At 43.4% G+C, this 15,887-nt stretch overlaps 2 protein-coding genes across 2 annotated transcripts in view; both read left to right on the forward strand.

Annotated features, from left to right (window-relative positions):
• The window catches only part of Nwd2 (NACHT and WD repeat domain containing 2), a 133,465-nt gene extending 128,799 nt beyond the window's left edge, over positions 1-4,666 (forward strand). The window contains exon 7 of the mRNA XM_042678260.1: positions 731-4,666. Coding sequence (XP_042534194.1) covers positions 731-4,666 — 3,936 coding nt within the window. The remainder of the gene's footprint in view (positions 1-730) is intronic.
• A 6,880-nt stretch (positions 4,667-11,546) lies between these two features.
• CUNH4orf19 (chromosome unknown C4orf19 homolog) overlaps positions 11,547-15,887 on the forward strand; it is a 65,308-nt gene continuing 60,967 nt past the window's right edge. Inside the window, exon 1 of the mRNA XM_042678192.1 lies at positions 11,547-11,647. The gene's annotated coding sequence lies outside the window, so the exon portion shown is untranslated. The remainder of the gene's footprint in view (positions 11,648-15,887) is intronic.

Genomic DNA, 15,887 nt, shown 5'->3' on the forward strand with positions numbered 1-15,887 from the left:
ATTTATTTAGATTGGAACTCAGTTTCCTCTTTTACTAAATGATACTATGATTCCATCCACCCTTCAGAGAGAAGACATGATGACAGATGACTATGTGAGATACAAACTGTCTTTATACAGCACAACATTTAACGTCTCTTAGCAATATTATGTTTTTATGACGAGAACAATAAGTATAATTATTATTTTCCTATAGCACACAAAAGTGTCTATGAATAATACACTACATTCAATAAAATATTAATATTGAATTTTTTATTGAACTCTAATTTAAAATTTGGTCAGCCATATATGGTATTATAGACTCTTCATGAATAAGAATATTTAACTCTGTGGAATGCTTAAATCATTACTTAATTCAGTCATTAAACATTAAGCACCTAATATGTACTGATAACTGTGCCAGGATATGGGGATTTGGTGGTGAAAAACTGCCACACTAGCTATGTAGATTTACAGGTGTATGAAATACCTTGTAATTTGAAGAATGTGATCCAGTCATCTGTTACTACTATTTTGCTACTGGGGGCAGAGGGTGATCTCACCGTAGCTTCTGGTGCATGGGGTCTGTGGCCGCTTTTTGACCTTTCCAGCAGGGTTATGGACTTTTGGGTTGTTGGATATGTTATGCATGGTAGGTATTTTCAACTTTGAGCCCCAGAGAATGGAGATATTGACTACAACTATGTAAATGCATAGTCCCATTCTAAAGTCCAGGTTTATGTTTTAGGCTTACGGCTGGCTTCATGAAGACACAGGACCAGAATCTGACCCGGTTGTCGTCGTGAGATTTCTAGGAACCACAGACATGAGCACCGACCTTAGGACTCTCCTGCTAAGTGTTTGTGAACAACTGGCAGTCAACTACCGATGTCTGGTTCAAAGCTATCCTAAGAAGATCCATGACCTCCGGGACTTATTTATAAACCTTTTGAACGAGTCTTCACTGCAGAGACCACTGGTGATCATATTTGACGCCCTTGAACAGCTCTCAGAGAATGACGATGCCCGAAAGCTCTGGTGGCTGCCCGCTCACCTTCCCCGCTTCGTCCGCATCATCCTCTCCACACTGCCCAACAAACACGGGATCCTGCAGAAACTAAGGTGCCTTATCCATGAAGAAGACAACTACATCGAGCTGATTCCCCGGGATAGGAAGATGTGCAGCCAGGTCCTCAAACACCAGCTGCTGAGGGTCAAAAGAAAGGTCACCTCCGGCCAGCAGATTTACGTCAACAACGCATTCTCTAAGTGTACGCTGCCCATGTTTGTGAATCTGACCTTCAGGGAGGTGAGGCATTGGAGATCTCACAAAGATGTTGACGAATCTTCCCTCTGTGTCACGGTTCATGATAGTATCGAGCACTTATTCTGGTGCTTGGAGAAGAAGTGTGGTCAGAAATTGGTGTCCAGAGCTCTGGGTTACATCACGATGGCCAAAATGGGATTAAGTGAAATGGAACTGGAAGATGTGCTAGCACTAGACAATAATGTTATGAACGAGCTCAATGAGAATGCCAGGCCCAGCAATCCCTTGAGAGTACCTTACCTGTACATTGCCAGGCTCAAGGAGGGTCTCAGCGGATACTTAATAGAAAGGCACGTAAAGAATGTTACACTCCTGGTCTGGGCCAACAGACACCTGCACCTCATCGCCCAAAAGCTCTATCTGCAGGATGAGGGCAATTTGAGAGAAATGCATACCATTCTGGCAGATTATTTTCTGGGGGTGTGGTCTGGGGGTAGGAGAAAAGCTTTCTGCCTTGAAGATTCCTATTTGAATGGCTGCCTCGACTTGGAGAGCAGAAGCCTGCTGGAGGAAGAAAAACATTTCATGGAACAGGCTTCCTTTGACAGGCAGGCCCCTGATCAGCCCTGGGTTTTCCAGTGCAATCCACTGGAGCCCGACATCTTTTTTGTCAACCACCGGAAAATGTCTGAGCTTTTGTATCACTTGACCAGGTGTGGAAAAACCGATGACCTACTGTACGGAATCATCATGAACTTCAGCTGGCTTTATACCATGGTCAAAATCGGCCAGTTTGACAAAGTGCTTGCAGACATTGAGCTGGCCTATAACTACTCACAAGAAAAGGAACTCAAGTTCCTAGCCAGCATCCTCCGAAGCATCAAAAACAAGGTCATTGCGTTTCCTGGCTCCCTGTCCGCAGAACTTCAGCAAAGGCTGCTGCCTGTTGTAAGTTCCCTGCCCAAACTTCGCCACCTTCTTTTAGAATGTGACAAAGATGGGCCCAAATATTGCTCCATTGTGCCATTGCATTCATCCATGGATGTAACCTACAGCCCTGAGCGTCTGCCCTTGTCATCCAGTCACCTGCATGTCACAGAGATTTTGCCAACCTGTAACCCCAGCACTGTGCTCACAGCCTTAGAAAACGGCTCCATCAGCACGTGGGATGTAGAAAGTCGCCAGCTACTCAGGCAGATCACTACATCCCAGTCTGTCATCCTGGGCATGAAACTCACCAGTGATGAAAAGTACCTTGTGGTGGCCACAACAAATAACACCTTGCTGGTTTATGACAACCTCAATTCCTGTCTCTTGTCTGAGGTAGAAATCAAAGGGACCAAGCATGGAAGTGGCGCCACCTATATCAATGGATTTACCCTGTCTGTCAACCATGCCCTTGCATGGCTGGAAGCCAGCAAAGATGTCACTGTCATTGATCTGCTCTATGGATGGCCTCTCTACCAGTTCCATTGCTGGTATGAAGTGACCTGTGTCCAGTGTTCGCTGGATGGGGTGTATGCTTTCTGTGGACAGTCCCTGAACACAACCACCATATTCCACTTGGGGAGTGGAGAGAAGTTATGTACGGTGACATCAGAATTCTCTGGTGGGTTTGTGAAGTTTCTTCTCATTCTAGACACGGCTCAAGAGATGGTCATGGTAGATAGCGAAGGAAGTCTTTCTGTTTGGAATACTGAGGATATCTCCAACCCCCAGCTGACGGATGACTTTGACTGCCGTAGAGAAGACAGCGAGGTAGTCAGCATTGAACTTTCGGAAGACCAAAGCGCCATTCTGATCTGTAAAGCTCTCAGCATCGAGCTCGTAGACACCGGCATGTGGAAAGTGGCTGAAAAGTTCAGAGCCAAGCACAACGAGCGTTTCATATCTGCCGTGCTGTCCAAAAATGGAGACTGCATCATCGCAACCATGGAGAATACCTCAGCGGTGTTTTTTTGGAGGCGGGACACAGGACAATGCATGGCCAGCTTACAGGAAATCTCAGGTACCATCGTCAAGTTGGTGAAATCTAGTCACCACAACATGCTATTGTCTTTGTCTACCAGTGGTGTTCTTTCCATCTGGGATGTTGATATCATCACAGCTATGTCCAACATAGATAAGACTGGAAAACCCATCCAAAGTCTGGTGTTGCCTGCTCGTGGGGAAATCATTTACTCCCTAGACGGCTCAGACTGTGTTCACAAATGGAACTTCAGCAGCGGGTTCATTGAAGCCGTCTTTAAGCATGATGGAATAGTTGAACACTGTGTGTTAACATCCACTGGAGATCTAATGGTAACTTCAGATGATAAAAGCAGCCAGTATGTGTGGCACACCAGCAGTGGAGAAAATCTCTTCCGAATTAATGGCCAGAGGATATCTCAGCTGCTGATTACACACAACGACCAATTTGTGGTCTCACTCTGTGAGGAAAATGCCTCCAGGGTTTGGAGACTGGCCACGGGCCACAGGGTGTGCAACATACTCACCACTCTGCAAAATGCCTTTATCACCTCTGCAAATACCTTTGTGGTCGGAATGACCAAGAGCAAAGTGCTGGCTGTCAGTCTTTGGACAGGAAGTATCACTAAGAAATTTTGCTGTGAAGATGGGACCACCATTGTGAACTTCAAATTGATTCCTGATTGTCCTGACATCGTTGTGTTTATCACATCAGCAGAGACCGTGAACATCTGGAGTCTGACAGAAGAAGTCATCTGTCGACGCGTGCAGCTTCCCAACAACTTCCTGAAAACTCTGGAGGATTTTGAAATTTCTCCCAATGGCAAGCTAGGCATTCTGTCTCGGGGAGATGAAAATATCAATGTGTTAGATTTACACAGTGGTAAATTACGGGTGGTTCATGCCTCTGGGATCATCTGGAGACAGAGGTTATCTCGAGATGGGCGTTACCTAGTATACATTTGTTTCCGGAATGGGGAGGAGGAGGAGGAGGAAAACGATGCAATATCCAGTTTAATTGTAATGAGACTGGCTGATGGCAAAAATATCGGTGCTTGTTCCCTCTATAAAACACCAACTTTCCTTGCGCTTTCTCAGAGGCACCTGAACATCATTGTGGGCTTCGATGATGGCAGTATAGGGATCTATACGGTAGTGGACCGAGTAGATGCTGCTCTAAAAATTAAAATTGCCACTTCAAATAGCAGACAGATCTTCAACAATGCCACACAGACATCCAGGCCAAAGACTAACAGCTACTGCTTTAAAATGTCTGTAGATTGCTTATGGAGAGAATCCACAGAGGTGTTTGCAAGAGACAGCCCCATTACAGTGAGTGACTCATCGGAGTCCAGTGAAGCCACACCCTCCAAGAAACACAACTCCTGTTATGACCGGATGTGCTCTGCCCTTGAATCCAGGAGCCACAGCTATGCCACTGATAACTGACAAAGCATTTGTTCTGCTCGGTGGAAATCCACGATCCACATACAAAAGAAAAGGCCGAGTGCATCCTGAGCATCACAAATTATCAACTGCTCCTTTCTTAAAAGACAGGAAAGATCTTGGAATTCTGGTGTTTTATTGGCATGTTCACACAACGAACAGAAATATGAGATTGGACGGAGGTGCCATCTTTTCATCAAACTGTATCCAGGAATGAAGGGATGACAGAATTTTCTAGAAGTGGCATTTCAATGAGTATTCTATCTAGAAAAAGAGAGAGAAAGCCGTATACTAAAAAGCAACATGTAAACTCATCTCACCAGTTCAGTGAATGAGGCTAGAATTGTAGGTGGACCATTTGGATTAGAATTAGTACTACAAAAACAAGTTGAAATCATGAAGACAGAGAGCTGTTTAACTCCACATGATTATGCGATATGTAAAACACAGCCTTAATCTCTCTTTACATTTTCTGATCCTGACAACTGTGTAAACCTAGTGTACAGGTAAGAAGTCTAAAGGTGCAAACATCATGTAACAAAATGCCCATATGTATTCCTAAGTTCCCAAGAGATACACCACACAAAAGAGGAGACTGTGAACTGATTGGGGCCAGAACTACCTACTAACCATAGGGCTATTGAACATGGAGTCCGTCTTCTTTACAATACAGTTGCAACAATTGCATGCAAGGGTTTCTGTATAATGGAATATTTGATTTTTAAACTCTTTCCTGGGTTGCAAAAGAACCCGTTTAATAACAAGCCACAATTTTTCATATCTTTTTTGAAATGCATATTTGTGCTTGAGTGTAAAGAAGGACAGGAAGGGCATTACATACTTAATCAAAACACCTGCTCATTTCTATTGTTGCCCTGACAAAAATCTCTATTAGTCAGTCAGTCGTATGGTAGCCTAAATGATTCCTTAAGTCACAGAAGTAGATCTTAATTTTTTTTTTAAAAAAAAAAAAAAAAGCAAGCGTGTTTAACATGCCATCTCTAGAATACTGGTGACATTGCCTTACTCACATTCCTCCTCCTTTTTGTGTGTGTACAAAGCTGATAGATGACCAAATACTTGAGGACAAACTAAATACGCCTGTCTTTGTGCTAAACTACAAATGTTAAGGGTGTCCAGTGGCTCTTTATCAGCCCTGTTTGTAACCCTCTGACCTTGCTTCTTCATCTGTTTTACTCTGGGACTGAGACCCCTGCTGAGCCTGATTTGCCTATTTTAAAGCAGAATCTGTAAAGTTCTTTTCTTTCTTTTTTTTAAAATGACCTTACCTATTTAAAAGGAAATATTACACCTTCGAGGAGTAGGTGATTTTCAACCTTCTGTACCTACTACATAGCATAACTTTCCAGAGGGGCCAGCAGTGGAGATTTGGTGTGCTTTCCCTTGAAGGTGACGATAACTTTAGTAAGAATAATGAACAAGGAACAGACTGTCCAGCGCTGCCATGAACTTATCGAGAACCCCAGCCCGTAACTATAATTTCACCAATGTATTGTTTCTGTGGACCGCAAAAGAATCCTGGAAAAGATGCTGGGAAGTAATGTGAGCAAACAATACAGTGCCATCTTGATGGTTGCCTCTACAAGAAATAACAAAGGGATCTAACCCAAGTCCAATCTAAGTCAAATGTCTTTTGCTCTGGAAAGAAGTAAGCATATAAGCATGGAAAGATGTGATTCAGATATAAACACCCTTCTCCCTAGTGAAAGACTTTTCCATATGTTCCTCCTGGTGTAGCTGCCAGCCCAGACCCATAATCTGAGATCCCTGGAGTAGATGGTGTGAACCGATATATTTTAGCTCTTCAGGTAACCCATTCTTACCCCTGTCATTGTCAGTGGGACCTCCATGCCATGTTTCTGAGATTTAAATGCCTAGATGGATTAAATGTAGTGTGTGAATGTTCTATGTAAAAGCCAATAGAGTATAACAAGTGACTTGAATGATTTTTTTTTTCCTAACTTGTTTGCAACTGATAGCTCACATTGAATGTTTTTATGTAAACTTTGTATTGTTGGGAAGAATTACCTAATCAGAGATTTATATTTTCATAAATGTTACATTTAGTTAAATTTTGTTACGGAGTTGTTACACTAGAAAATTATTTCAGTCTTCAAACAATATGCAGTCTTGTGTATGTATTATTTGTATGAATAAAAGATAAACCATTTGGATTTGTGAGCTGTTGGATTTTCTCCCCTGTCTTCAGCAGAACTCATTAGAGACCTTGAGTAACTGCATTTATTCATACTCGCTAAGTGCTTATGACCAGTGCACTGGGCACCATTCTCAGAGCTTTGCTGGTACTATGCCTTACAGTCTTCACACAGGCCTGTTAGCCACTATTATTGTTGTCTACTTCCAGAGGACAATGTCTAGAAATAGAGGGCCAGGGAAAAGAGCTGAACAAGACGGCAGTGTACCATCAATGTCTTCTTAACTTTTTCCAAGTCCATTACAATATAGAATTTGGTAGTACTTGGCAACAATGACCTCTAATCTATTTTCTACCTTGGAGATGAGAGCTCACTGAAAGTGGCTGCAAACCCCTAGGTTTTTCAAGTACACACTTAGTTACTGAATATCTGGATATGCATTTTTACTAGGAATACACAAGTCAATAAAATGATTTCTAGGATTTCAGCTTCAACAGGAAAACAAGTTCTCTGTACAAGTGCAAAGGCATTGAGCTTCCTTCTGAGGCTGAAGACGGTGGGGTTTGGGGACAGTGACCAAGGACTCATCCTACTCATAAATCCTTCCAAGTCCCTGAAAGCAGGGACCCAGGAAGACCTCCTCACCGTATGTCCCCACTGTTTTTAACCTCTTAGGGTCTAAAAATTCCAACACACACACATTTTAAAAATAGCACTGAGGAGTTTAAGTAGTAATAGCCAATATTGAGGAGAAATTTTACTACTAATTGTGAAGAAAAAAAATCATTCTCAAGGAGACTTTAAAAATCAAAGGGTTAAAGAAAATGAGTCAGAGATAGGAGGATCGTGATTCAAGGTTAGCTTGGACAAAAGTTAGTGGAACGTTATCTCAAAAATGAGCTAGGTACAAAAAAAATGCTGTGGTGAGGCTAGGTTCTGGAAATATCTAATAAAATATATATGGTTTTAATCCTTTAAAAAAAAATGAGCTAGGTATGGTAGCCCACACCCACAGTCCCAGCCACTGCAGAAAAGGAAGTAAGAGCATTTTGGTCTCAGGCTCAGCCCAAATGAATCTAGGTCTCAAGGCAAAAGTGAGAGAGCCTATCTGGAAAAAAAGAGAGTATAGCTCAATCTTAAGGCTCTGTTTTTAATCTCTTGTACCACCAAGAACAATAAATAAATAAGCCATAAGCATTATCTACTGAGTCTACTGCCCTCATCAATGCATGGCTAATACTAGCCTCTGTTTAAAGTTTACCCTGATTGAAAACAGTTGATTAACTATGCCAGGAAAATTCCTTCTTGAATTCCAAGCTATGTCTCTTTTTTCTAAGCTATATCATGCAATTCAAAGTTAAATAATCTTCTCTTCCAATTCTCAAAATTTGGAGTCAATCATCAATATTTACATAAAAGTATTTCATGCACATGGACTTTTGTTCAGTCAAGAATACCAGAAATAGATCATACTATGTATTATGTTATGCCCCAGGATGATTTGAAAATTAGTCTTGCATTACTAACCTAAACGTTACAACCAAAAGCTATACAATTAAACTAGATACAAGACTATGAAACATTATTAATAAAAGTGAAGGCCAGCTAGGCTCATGCCTGTAATCCTAGCAACACAGGAGGAATCCAAAGAGTGTCAGTTCAAAGCCAGCCCAAATAGAAAAGTCCATTAGATTCTAGCTCCAAAAAATAACCAGCAAAAGTTCAGGCTGGAGGCATGGCTTATGTGATAGAGTCCCAGCTAAGAAAGCAAGCCATGCAAATTCAAGGCCTTGAGTCAAACCCTGGTACAGAAGGAAAAAGAAAGAAAGAAAGAGAGAGAGAGAGAGAGAGAAAGAGAGAGAGAGAAAGAAAGAAAGAAAGAAAGAAAGAAAGAAAGAAAGAAAGAAAGAAAGAAAGAAAGAAAGAAAGAAAGAAAGAAAGAAAGAAAGAAAGGAGGGAGGGAGGGAGGGAGGGAGGAGGGAGGGAGGGAGGGATGAGAAGAGAAGAAAGAAAGAAGAAAGGAAAGAAAGAAAGAAAGGAAGGAAGGAAGGAAATAAAGAAAAGAAAGAACCTCTCGATGTGCAAAAAAGTGGCAGAGGAGCAATAAACTATGTGAAAATCAAAAAGTATGATAAACTCCTGTTCAGGAAACAGCTGAGGTTTGAAATTAATGAGTTAGCTGTCAATGTCAAAAAGGCATTTCAAATGAAGGAAGTTTCCTGAGGAAAAATAGAGTTGAAGTATACTTTGCATGACTTCAAATACTGTGCTAGGTTTTAGACTTTATGAAGTTGCCAACAGGAAATAGTAGAGAGGGTTTTGAGGAAGTGTTGGGAGGGCATTTTGCCATGAATGGTTCAGCGCTTGCTTGTCAGATACATTTGGAGTAGAAAGACCAGAAACTGGGAGACCTGAAGGAACTACTATATGATCTAAGATAAAAAGTGTAAAAATTCCACTGTGGACTGTGGCAGAAAGAATGCTAAAATCAGGAGCAATTTACAGTGATTTTCAAAGGGAAAATGCAAATAATTCTATTTTCATCCAACTGCAATTAGGTAGATACAGAGTTTTAAATGCAAAATGGACAGGAAGTGAAAGTGAGGAAACATTAAAGCAAAACATTGGTTTCAGCAATTAGAATAGGCTGTCTACCCATGGAAAAATCTGAGATAAATAACTCAACCCATATTTTCTTCTCAGGCACCTTGCTTCTTGTGATAAAGGAGTTTTCTTGTTACAAATGTAAACTGTTTAACGTTTTGTTTTGTTTTTTCTTATGGCTAGGGTCAAAACTCAGGTAGCAGAATGCTTCCCAACAGAAAGCCTGGGCTTAATACTGAGTACTTACCAAAAATTGCCTTCTTTTTAAAGAACTATTTGAAAAATCTGGAGCCATGCTGACAGGCTCACTCAAACAAATGAGCTTTAAACCTTATTAGTTTGAAACAATGGATATGCCAATGGACACATGAATTCACCTGGGGAAAAAAAAGTGAACCATGGTACTATCAACTTCAAGAAACCATAGGGCTCCCCCCTCCCCCCCCCTCTATATTTTCTATAAGATCTCCATTTGACATTCCAAGTGACCTGCACAAAATATGTTAGATACAGAGAACCAGTTTTGGTGTGCTGGTGTGGCAAATTATGTGGCATTGGTCATTTGTGGTAAAAAATAAAAACAGCACCTCTGGCTTTACAGAAAGCATTAGATGAGGGTACTGAGCCACGTGCTTGAGCACAGGAAGAAATTCTCCTGGGCAGTGAAGTGGTTCTCAAATGGAGTATCACATCTCTCTCTCTCTCTCTCTCTCTCTCTCTCTCTCTCTCTCTCTCTCTCTCTCTCTCTCTCTCTCTCTCTCTCTCTCTCACACACACACACACACACACACACACACACACATTTCTTGGGCTGGTGGCTCACGCCTGTAATCCTAGTCGGCAGGCTGAGATCGGAGGGTCTCCATTCAAAGTCAGCCAGCCCAGAAAAGTCCATGAGAGACTTTTTATCTCAAATTAAGTGGCAAAAAGCCAGAAACTGAGGTGTGGTTTTTGTGGTAGAGCACCAGCCTTGAATGGAAAAGCCAATCGAAAGCAAGTTAGACTCTGATCCCAAGCCCCAATACACACACACACACACTCAAGCACACATGCGCGCGCGCGCACACACACACACACACACACACACACACACACACACAATTCCTCTCCTGCTACTTTTTGGAAAAGGAGCAAAAGGAATTTCTTTTCATTGAGTCCTCAATCTCCCCATAAATGGTACTGATTCTGCTAGAGAACCACATTTTAAAGACCCAAGACAAATTTCAATGCCTTTTTTAAAAAAATCAGAATAACTAGACTAGAAATGGACCATCAAGAGTGTGATAAATGCCTGTGCATGCAGCCAGAACCACTAGCTCGCACCAAAAGCTAGGGAGAGTAAATACATACCCTGTCTAGGTTAACCTAACTCCCAGGACAGTGAAGAGAGAGGAGGGTTGAGCTAGATGGCGCCGTTGCTCAACCTATTTTTCCTGATGGAGCCCCCCCCCCCCCCCCCCACAGTCGCTTCAGGTGTTTAAAGAAAAAAAATGTCCAAACCTTAAATCGAATTTAGAGTTAAGCAACCCGTTCTCCACCCTCTTAGGCAAACGAATTGCAAGCGCTACGGGAACGCCACAGGCTGATGGCCAGGAAAAGACCCAGGAGAGAGAGCGCCGGAGGGAGGAGCGCCGGAGTTCCCACCGCGACCTTTGGGACGCTCGAGTGCGCGCTCCCCGCGGACCCACTCTCCGCGCCCCGTGCACACCTAGCCATAAACGCAGGCGATCGGGCAGGACTCGCGTAGGTCTGAGCCACCAACGCCAGAACCCAGAGCGGCGAGCCCCCATTTGTTTTGCAGGAGGAGATGCCTATATCCGAAACCCCCAATCCGAGGGGAACTCCCACACAATCGGCAACAAAACTTTCCTGGGAGGACAAACAAATGGGTGCCATGCCGGGGGGGGGGGGGTAGTTGCGGGGAGGGAAGGGGGGTGGGGACCCCTCCGAGAGGGCGCGGACCTCGTGGTGCAGCTGCACCCTGGGCGCGCAGGTAAAGGGTTACGCGTGCCGGGGAGGTCGGGCCCCGGACCGGGCCACGTGACGCACGGGCCCAATGACCGCGCGCAGGGCTGAGGCTGCGAGCGCGCCGGGTCCCGGGCACCGAGCCGTTCGCGTCTCCTCCCCGCGCGCAACCGCCCGAGCCCCTCGATGCCATGGGCGCTGCGTCCCCGAAGCCGTCGCTGCTGCCATCCCGCCCCAGGTAGGGGACCGTCGGAGGCCCGCGCGTCCGGCCGGGCTGGCGGGTGGGAGGGGGCTGGAGTCCGGTGGAACTTGGCTGGGCTGCGTGATTCCCCGGGTGCTGTCAGCTTGGGGCGGGAGGAGGGCAGGAGGGAGGCGGAGGGGGTGGGTGGGGGGGGGGGGGGTCCTTGTTCCTTGATCTGCTTTTGCCCGGGGAGCGGGGAGGGCAGAGGGGAGGAGGGGAGAAGTAAATCTCCTTTTGATGGTTGGGGAGGAAAGTCACACGACTCAACCCAAGTGCGTAAGGGAATCAAACCGGGAAAGGCGAGGACTTTTACAGATTCTTCAAGCTAAAAACTAGGATGCATCTCGTTGGTTGTGAGAAACTTTTTTTTTTAATCCCTACTTGATGAACTTTTCAACAGTGCCCGAGAACTTGAGTTTCACAGCCTGCAAGGGATGCCTCCCGATTTCCAAAAACCTCTTCTCGCAAGTTTAAATATCTGCATGTTTATTATTTTTTTAATCAGACGGAAGTGGGTTGGGATCGCCTTCACGGTTTCTTGGATACGTCCTTGGGTCCCAAGACTTGGGGTGCTGACATCCTGCGTAGTAGACCTGGGTGGGTGGTCGATGGACAGAGCTTACGAAGCCACCGGGCAGCACCCAGTAGCGCAAAGCGCCTGGCAGATGCAAACAGTTAAATGGTGACAAAGTGCTACATATTTAATAATGAGGCAAGATTTCCCAGGTCGATCACTCCCGTCTGCGTGACCTTGGGGCCCCGGCTAGGTGGAGCTTTCACAAAACCACACCGGGAGAGTTTTTCTAGTTATCGGAGGCAGAAATCAATGGGTCTCCACCGTCCTTAACCTCTATGAGGAAATAAAATTAAATAGCTGGTAGAGGACTTCCAACGTTTCAGTTTCCATCGTGCTACAGAGATGTGCGCAGTGAATGTGGTCGATGTTCCATGAAGTGGCTCAAATCGTGGCAGAAAGGGTGTTGATTTCTTGCCTTCTGGTTCTTAGTGTGGATGTCCTGGGTGGTTGTAACATAGCTATTGTGAGAAATGATCACTAGAGAAAAGTAGGGAAATATTGGGCACCTGAACTGCCTTTAAAGATGGTGGATTCTGTGCTGTTTCGTTCTCTCATTTCATCTCCCAGTTAATACTAAATTAAGAGTGGGGGGGGGGGGCACATTAAAGCCTCTCCATCTCAAAGGATACTCATCTTTTTGCGTATCTGGAATTTAAAACAAAAACTTGCGGGTCAATGAAACATGTTCCATTATCCTAAAAATGGAATACTTCCTGACTCCCATCCAGCAGCTCCCTCAGCCTGGAAACTCTACCTGGCTAGGCTTTGGACAAAATGAAGTCCCAGCCCAAGGACAGAGCAGAGCCAGTGGTCGATTGGCCCCGCCCCCAGAAGCCCATTGGCTGTGCTTCCTGGAAAGGACTCCACCTTCCAATGACTGAATACCAACCTCCCCGGATCTGGGCTCCTCTGTTTGGATTGAGTTTCAAGTTCAAGTTATAGAACGCTTCTTATAATCCTCAATCTAGAGTTCTTTGGGGGTCTTGGTTAACAGCCCCTTCCTCTTGCTTGTCTTTCTTTTCCTTTTGATGGTTAGATTAACTGGTTGCAGGTTAAAAAAAAATCAGCATATCTAGAAGAGTTGGAAACTTCTTGGCCCATCCTAGAGGAGAATAGGATTGGTTTAGCCCTTACCTCTGGTGTGTATTTAGATCAGACAAGTCATCCAGGTGTAATCTTTCTAGTCTCTTTGGGCTTTCCTACCTCCCATACCCCTGGACGTGCAGGTAAAGGGTTATGTGTGCAGGGGAGGTTCCGCCCCAGGCAGGGCCATGTGACGCATGGCCCCAATGACCGCTCGTAGGGCTGAGGCTGCGAGTTTTACTTGTTCTGGTTATCCCCTAAATACTATTGAAGATAATAAATCTTTCATCTATTCTGATCCTGTTATCTGTAAATATTGTGATCTCCACAGCTTGGAATTTTTTCGTAATGTAGACAATCAAAAATCATCCGATTCTATCCAGATGTTTTAATAATAATAATAATAATAAAACACATAAAGGAAGAAGGACCATTTTGGGAGAAAGGAGAACTGGAGAGAAGACTGAGTAATGAGTAGTGAATATGATGGGAGTATGTCATATGCATGTCACAAGAAACCCATTATTTTGTATAATTTATATATTAATAAAAATGACCCTGTGTTAAAACATACCTGAAAACCAAACTGGTGACTATTATGAAGCAGATAAGAGTTGTAGTACATATTATTAATATAAGATAAAAGGAATATCATACCTCAGATTTTACCCCAGTAATCAGTACTCTTCTATTGGGTACATAAAGAGTTCTCCTGGCCTGGGAAACAGCTTGTCTGTTGACCCAAAGATACCAGGCCATCAGTAAGGTGCTGGGACATAGTCTCTATCCTCACAGATCCTACAGTTGGGAGAAGACTTTGAAGGGTTTCAAGCAAAGCAAATCTTTATTCTAGAAAGTTCATTCTGGATGCACTGAGATGAACAGGAAGAGAGAACATTCAGACAAGGCAGAAGGCAGTGGTTGCAAAAATCCATGAGAAAAGAGGAAAACATGAATCCAATACAGAAGATATTTAAGGAAACAGTGTGGGTTTTTTCTCTTTTACAATTTTACCTATAAGGGTGTCACTGATCTTTGATGTTAATATTCAAGTCATTTCAAAATATAGCTTTTTTCCAGGTAGAGAAACATAAGCTACATTTTGCAATGCGGTGACGCTGGGTCTCCACAAAGATTGTTTCTATCACACACAAAAAAGGTTTTGATGAAAGAATGAGCCAGTTATGCTTCTATTTTCAACAGCCTATTGTTGCTTTATATAGGCTCATATATACTCATATATATATGTATATATATATGGAATGTCAAGATGAACTGTTACCTGGCCTTCTCTGAAGTACCTTCAATTTCCCTGGAAGTAAAAATATCCTGACTTTTGATTAAAACTAAAACAGCCTTTTATTTCCAAGTTGGCCAAAATAAGGCCTGTTGTTATGTCACTTTACCTTTTTGCTTGGACTGGCCTCAAAATTCTAATCCTCCCAAAATTGCAAGCTCCATCTCTGGCATGAGCCACCTCATCTGGCCTAAAATTGAGTTTTAATTAAGTACCTTCTCCCCCAAAATAGCCACTGTTTGTTGAAAAATTTTCTCATGTATACACTATTAGTGATCTATTGCTGTGCAACAAAGTATCACGAACATAAAAGCTTAACACAAGCACTACTTAAGTTTATGATTGATTCTGTGGTAATTTGGGCGGGGCCTAGCTGAGTGAGTCTACTGCCCCCTACAGGCTCCCTCTTGATTCTGTGGTCACCAGTGTGGCTCTGCCTCAGTTTTGGCTGAGTACTAGGAGCAGTCTCAGTCTCATCATTCACCCATTAGCCCAGGCCTGGCCACTTGTTGGCTGGACATGGTTCCAAGAGGGAGAGTAGAAAAGAGGCCCCTTGAGGCCTAAACTCAACTCACTCCTCCAGTCTATTTTAAAAGCATTAGAGAATGTCATGGATTCAGAGAGCAGCCAAGAATTCTAGCCATTTTCAAAATCTGCTATATAAGCCACACTTAACTAGAGGTGAAAGCAGAAATCCTATGTTATAGGTGAGGAAACTGAGAACCAGATGCAGTAGTCTGGATTGGGCAGAGGATGCAACTGGCTAAAGATGGTACCAGCCTTGGATTTCTGGGCCAAGCCAGGTCACAACTGTCTTTGAGCATTATGCTACAGTCACATATGAAGGAAAAAAATGAAGAATACTTTTGTTTAAATTTACAGGCTGAAAGAATAAAATAAGATATGATGTGCTCCCCAAGATCATAGAGTTTAACTTACATATGTAATGTGCATCCTCATGATCGAAGCAACAAGACTCAGTAAGGTGAAATAAGATGTCTGACTTATGGGAGAAAAGGACAAAAATGACAAGTTTAGGGGAACTAAGAGAAAATGAGATTTGAAAAGTTCTATAAAAACCTGAAGAATTCCTCACATCATTTATGTAAAATAGGTAATACTTCCCATGGTTTGCCGTAGGTCATACAACAAACACCTGATAAAAATGACATGCAAATCTGTTTGTCTCCAAAATCTGTCCTCTCTCCCTGTCTTTTCCCCTCACTGAGCATTGATGCTCATGGAAAGTGGGGTCCATAGACCAGCACCTACCTCATGAT

Source organism: Dipodomys spectabilis, unplaced genomic scaffold (assembly GCF_019054845.1).
Source record: "Dipodomys spectabilis isolate Male_0828 unplaced genomic scaffold, ASM1905484v1 ptg000043l, whole genome shotgun sequence".
Taxonomy (NCBI): domain Eukaryota; kingdom Metazoa; phylum Chordata; class Mammalia; order Rodentia; family Heteromyidae; genus Dipodomys; species Dipodomys spectabilis.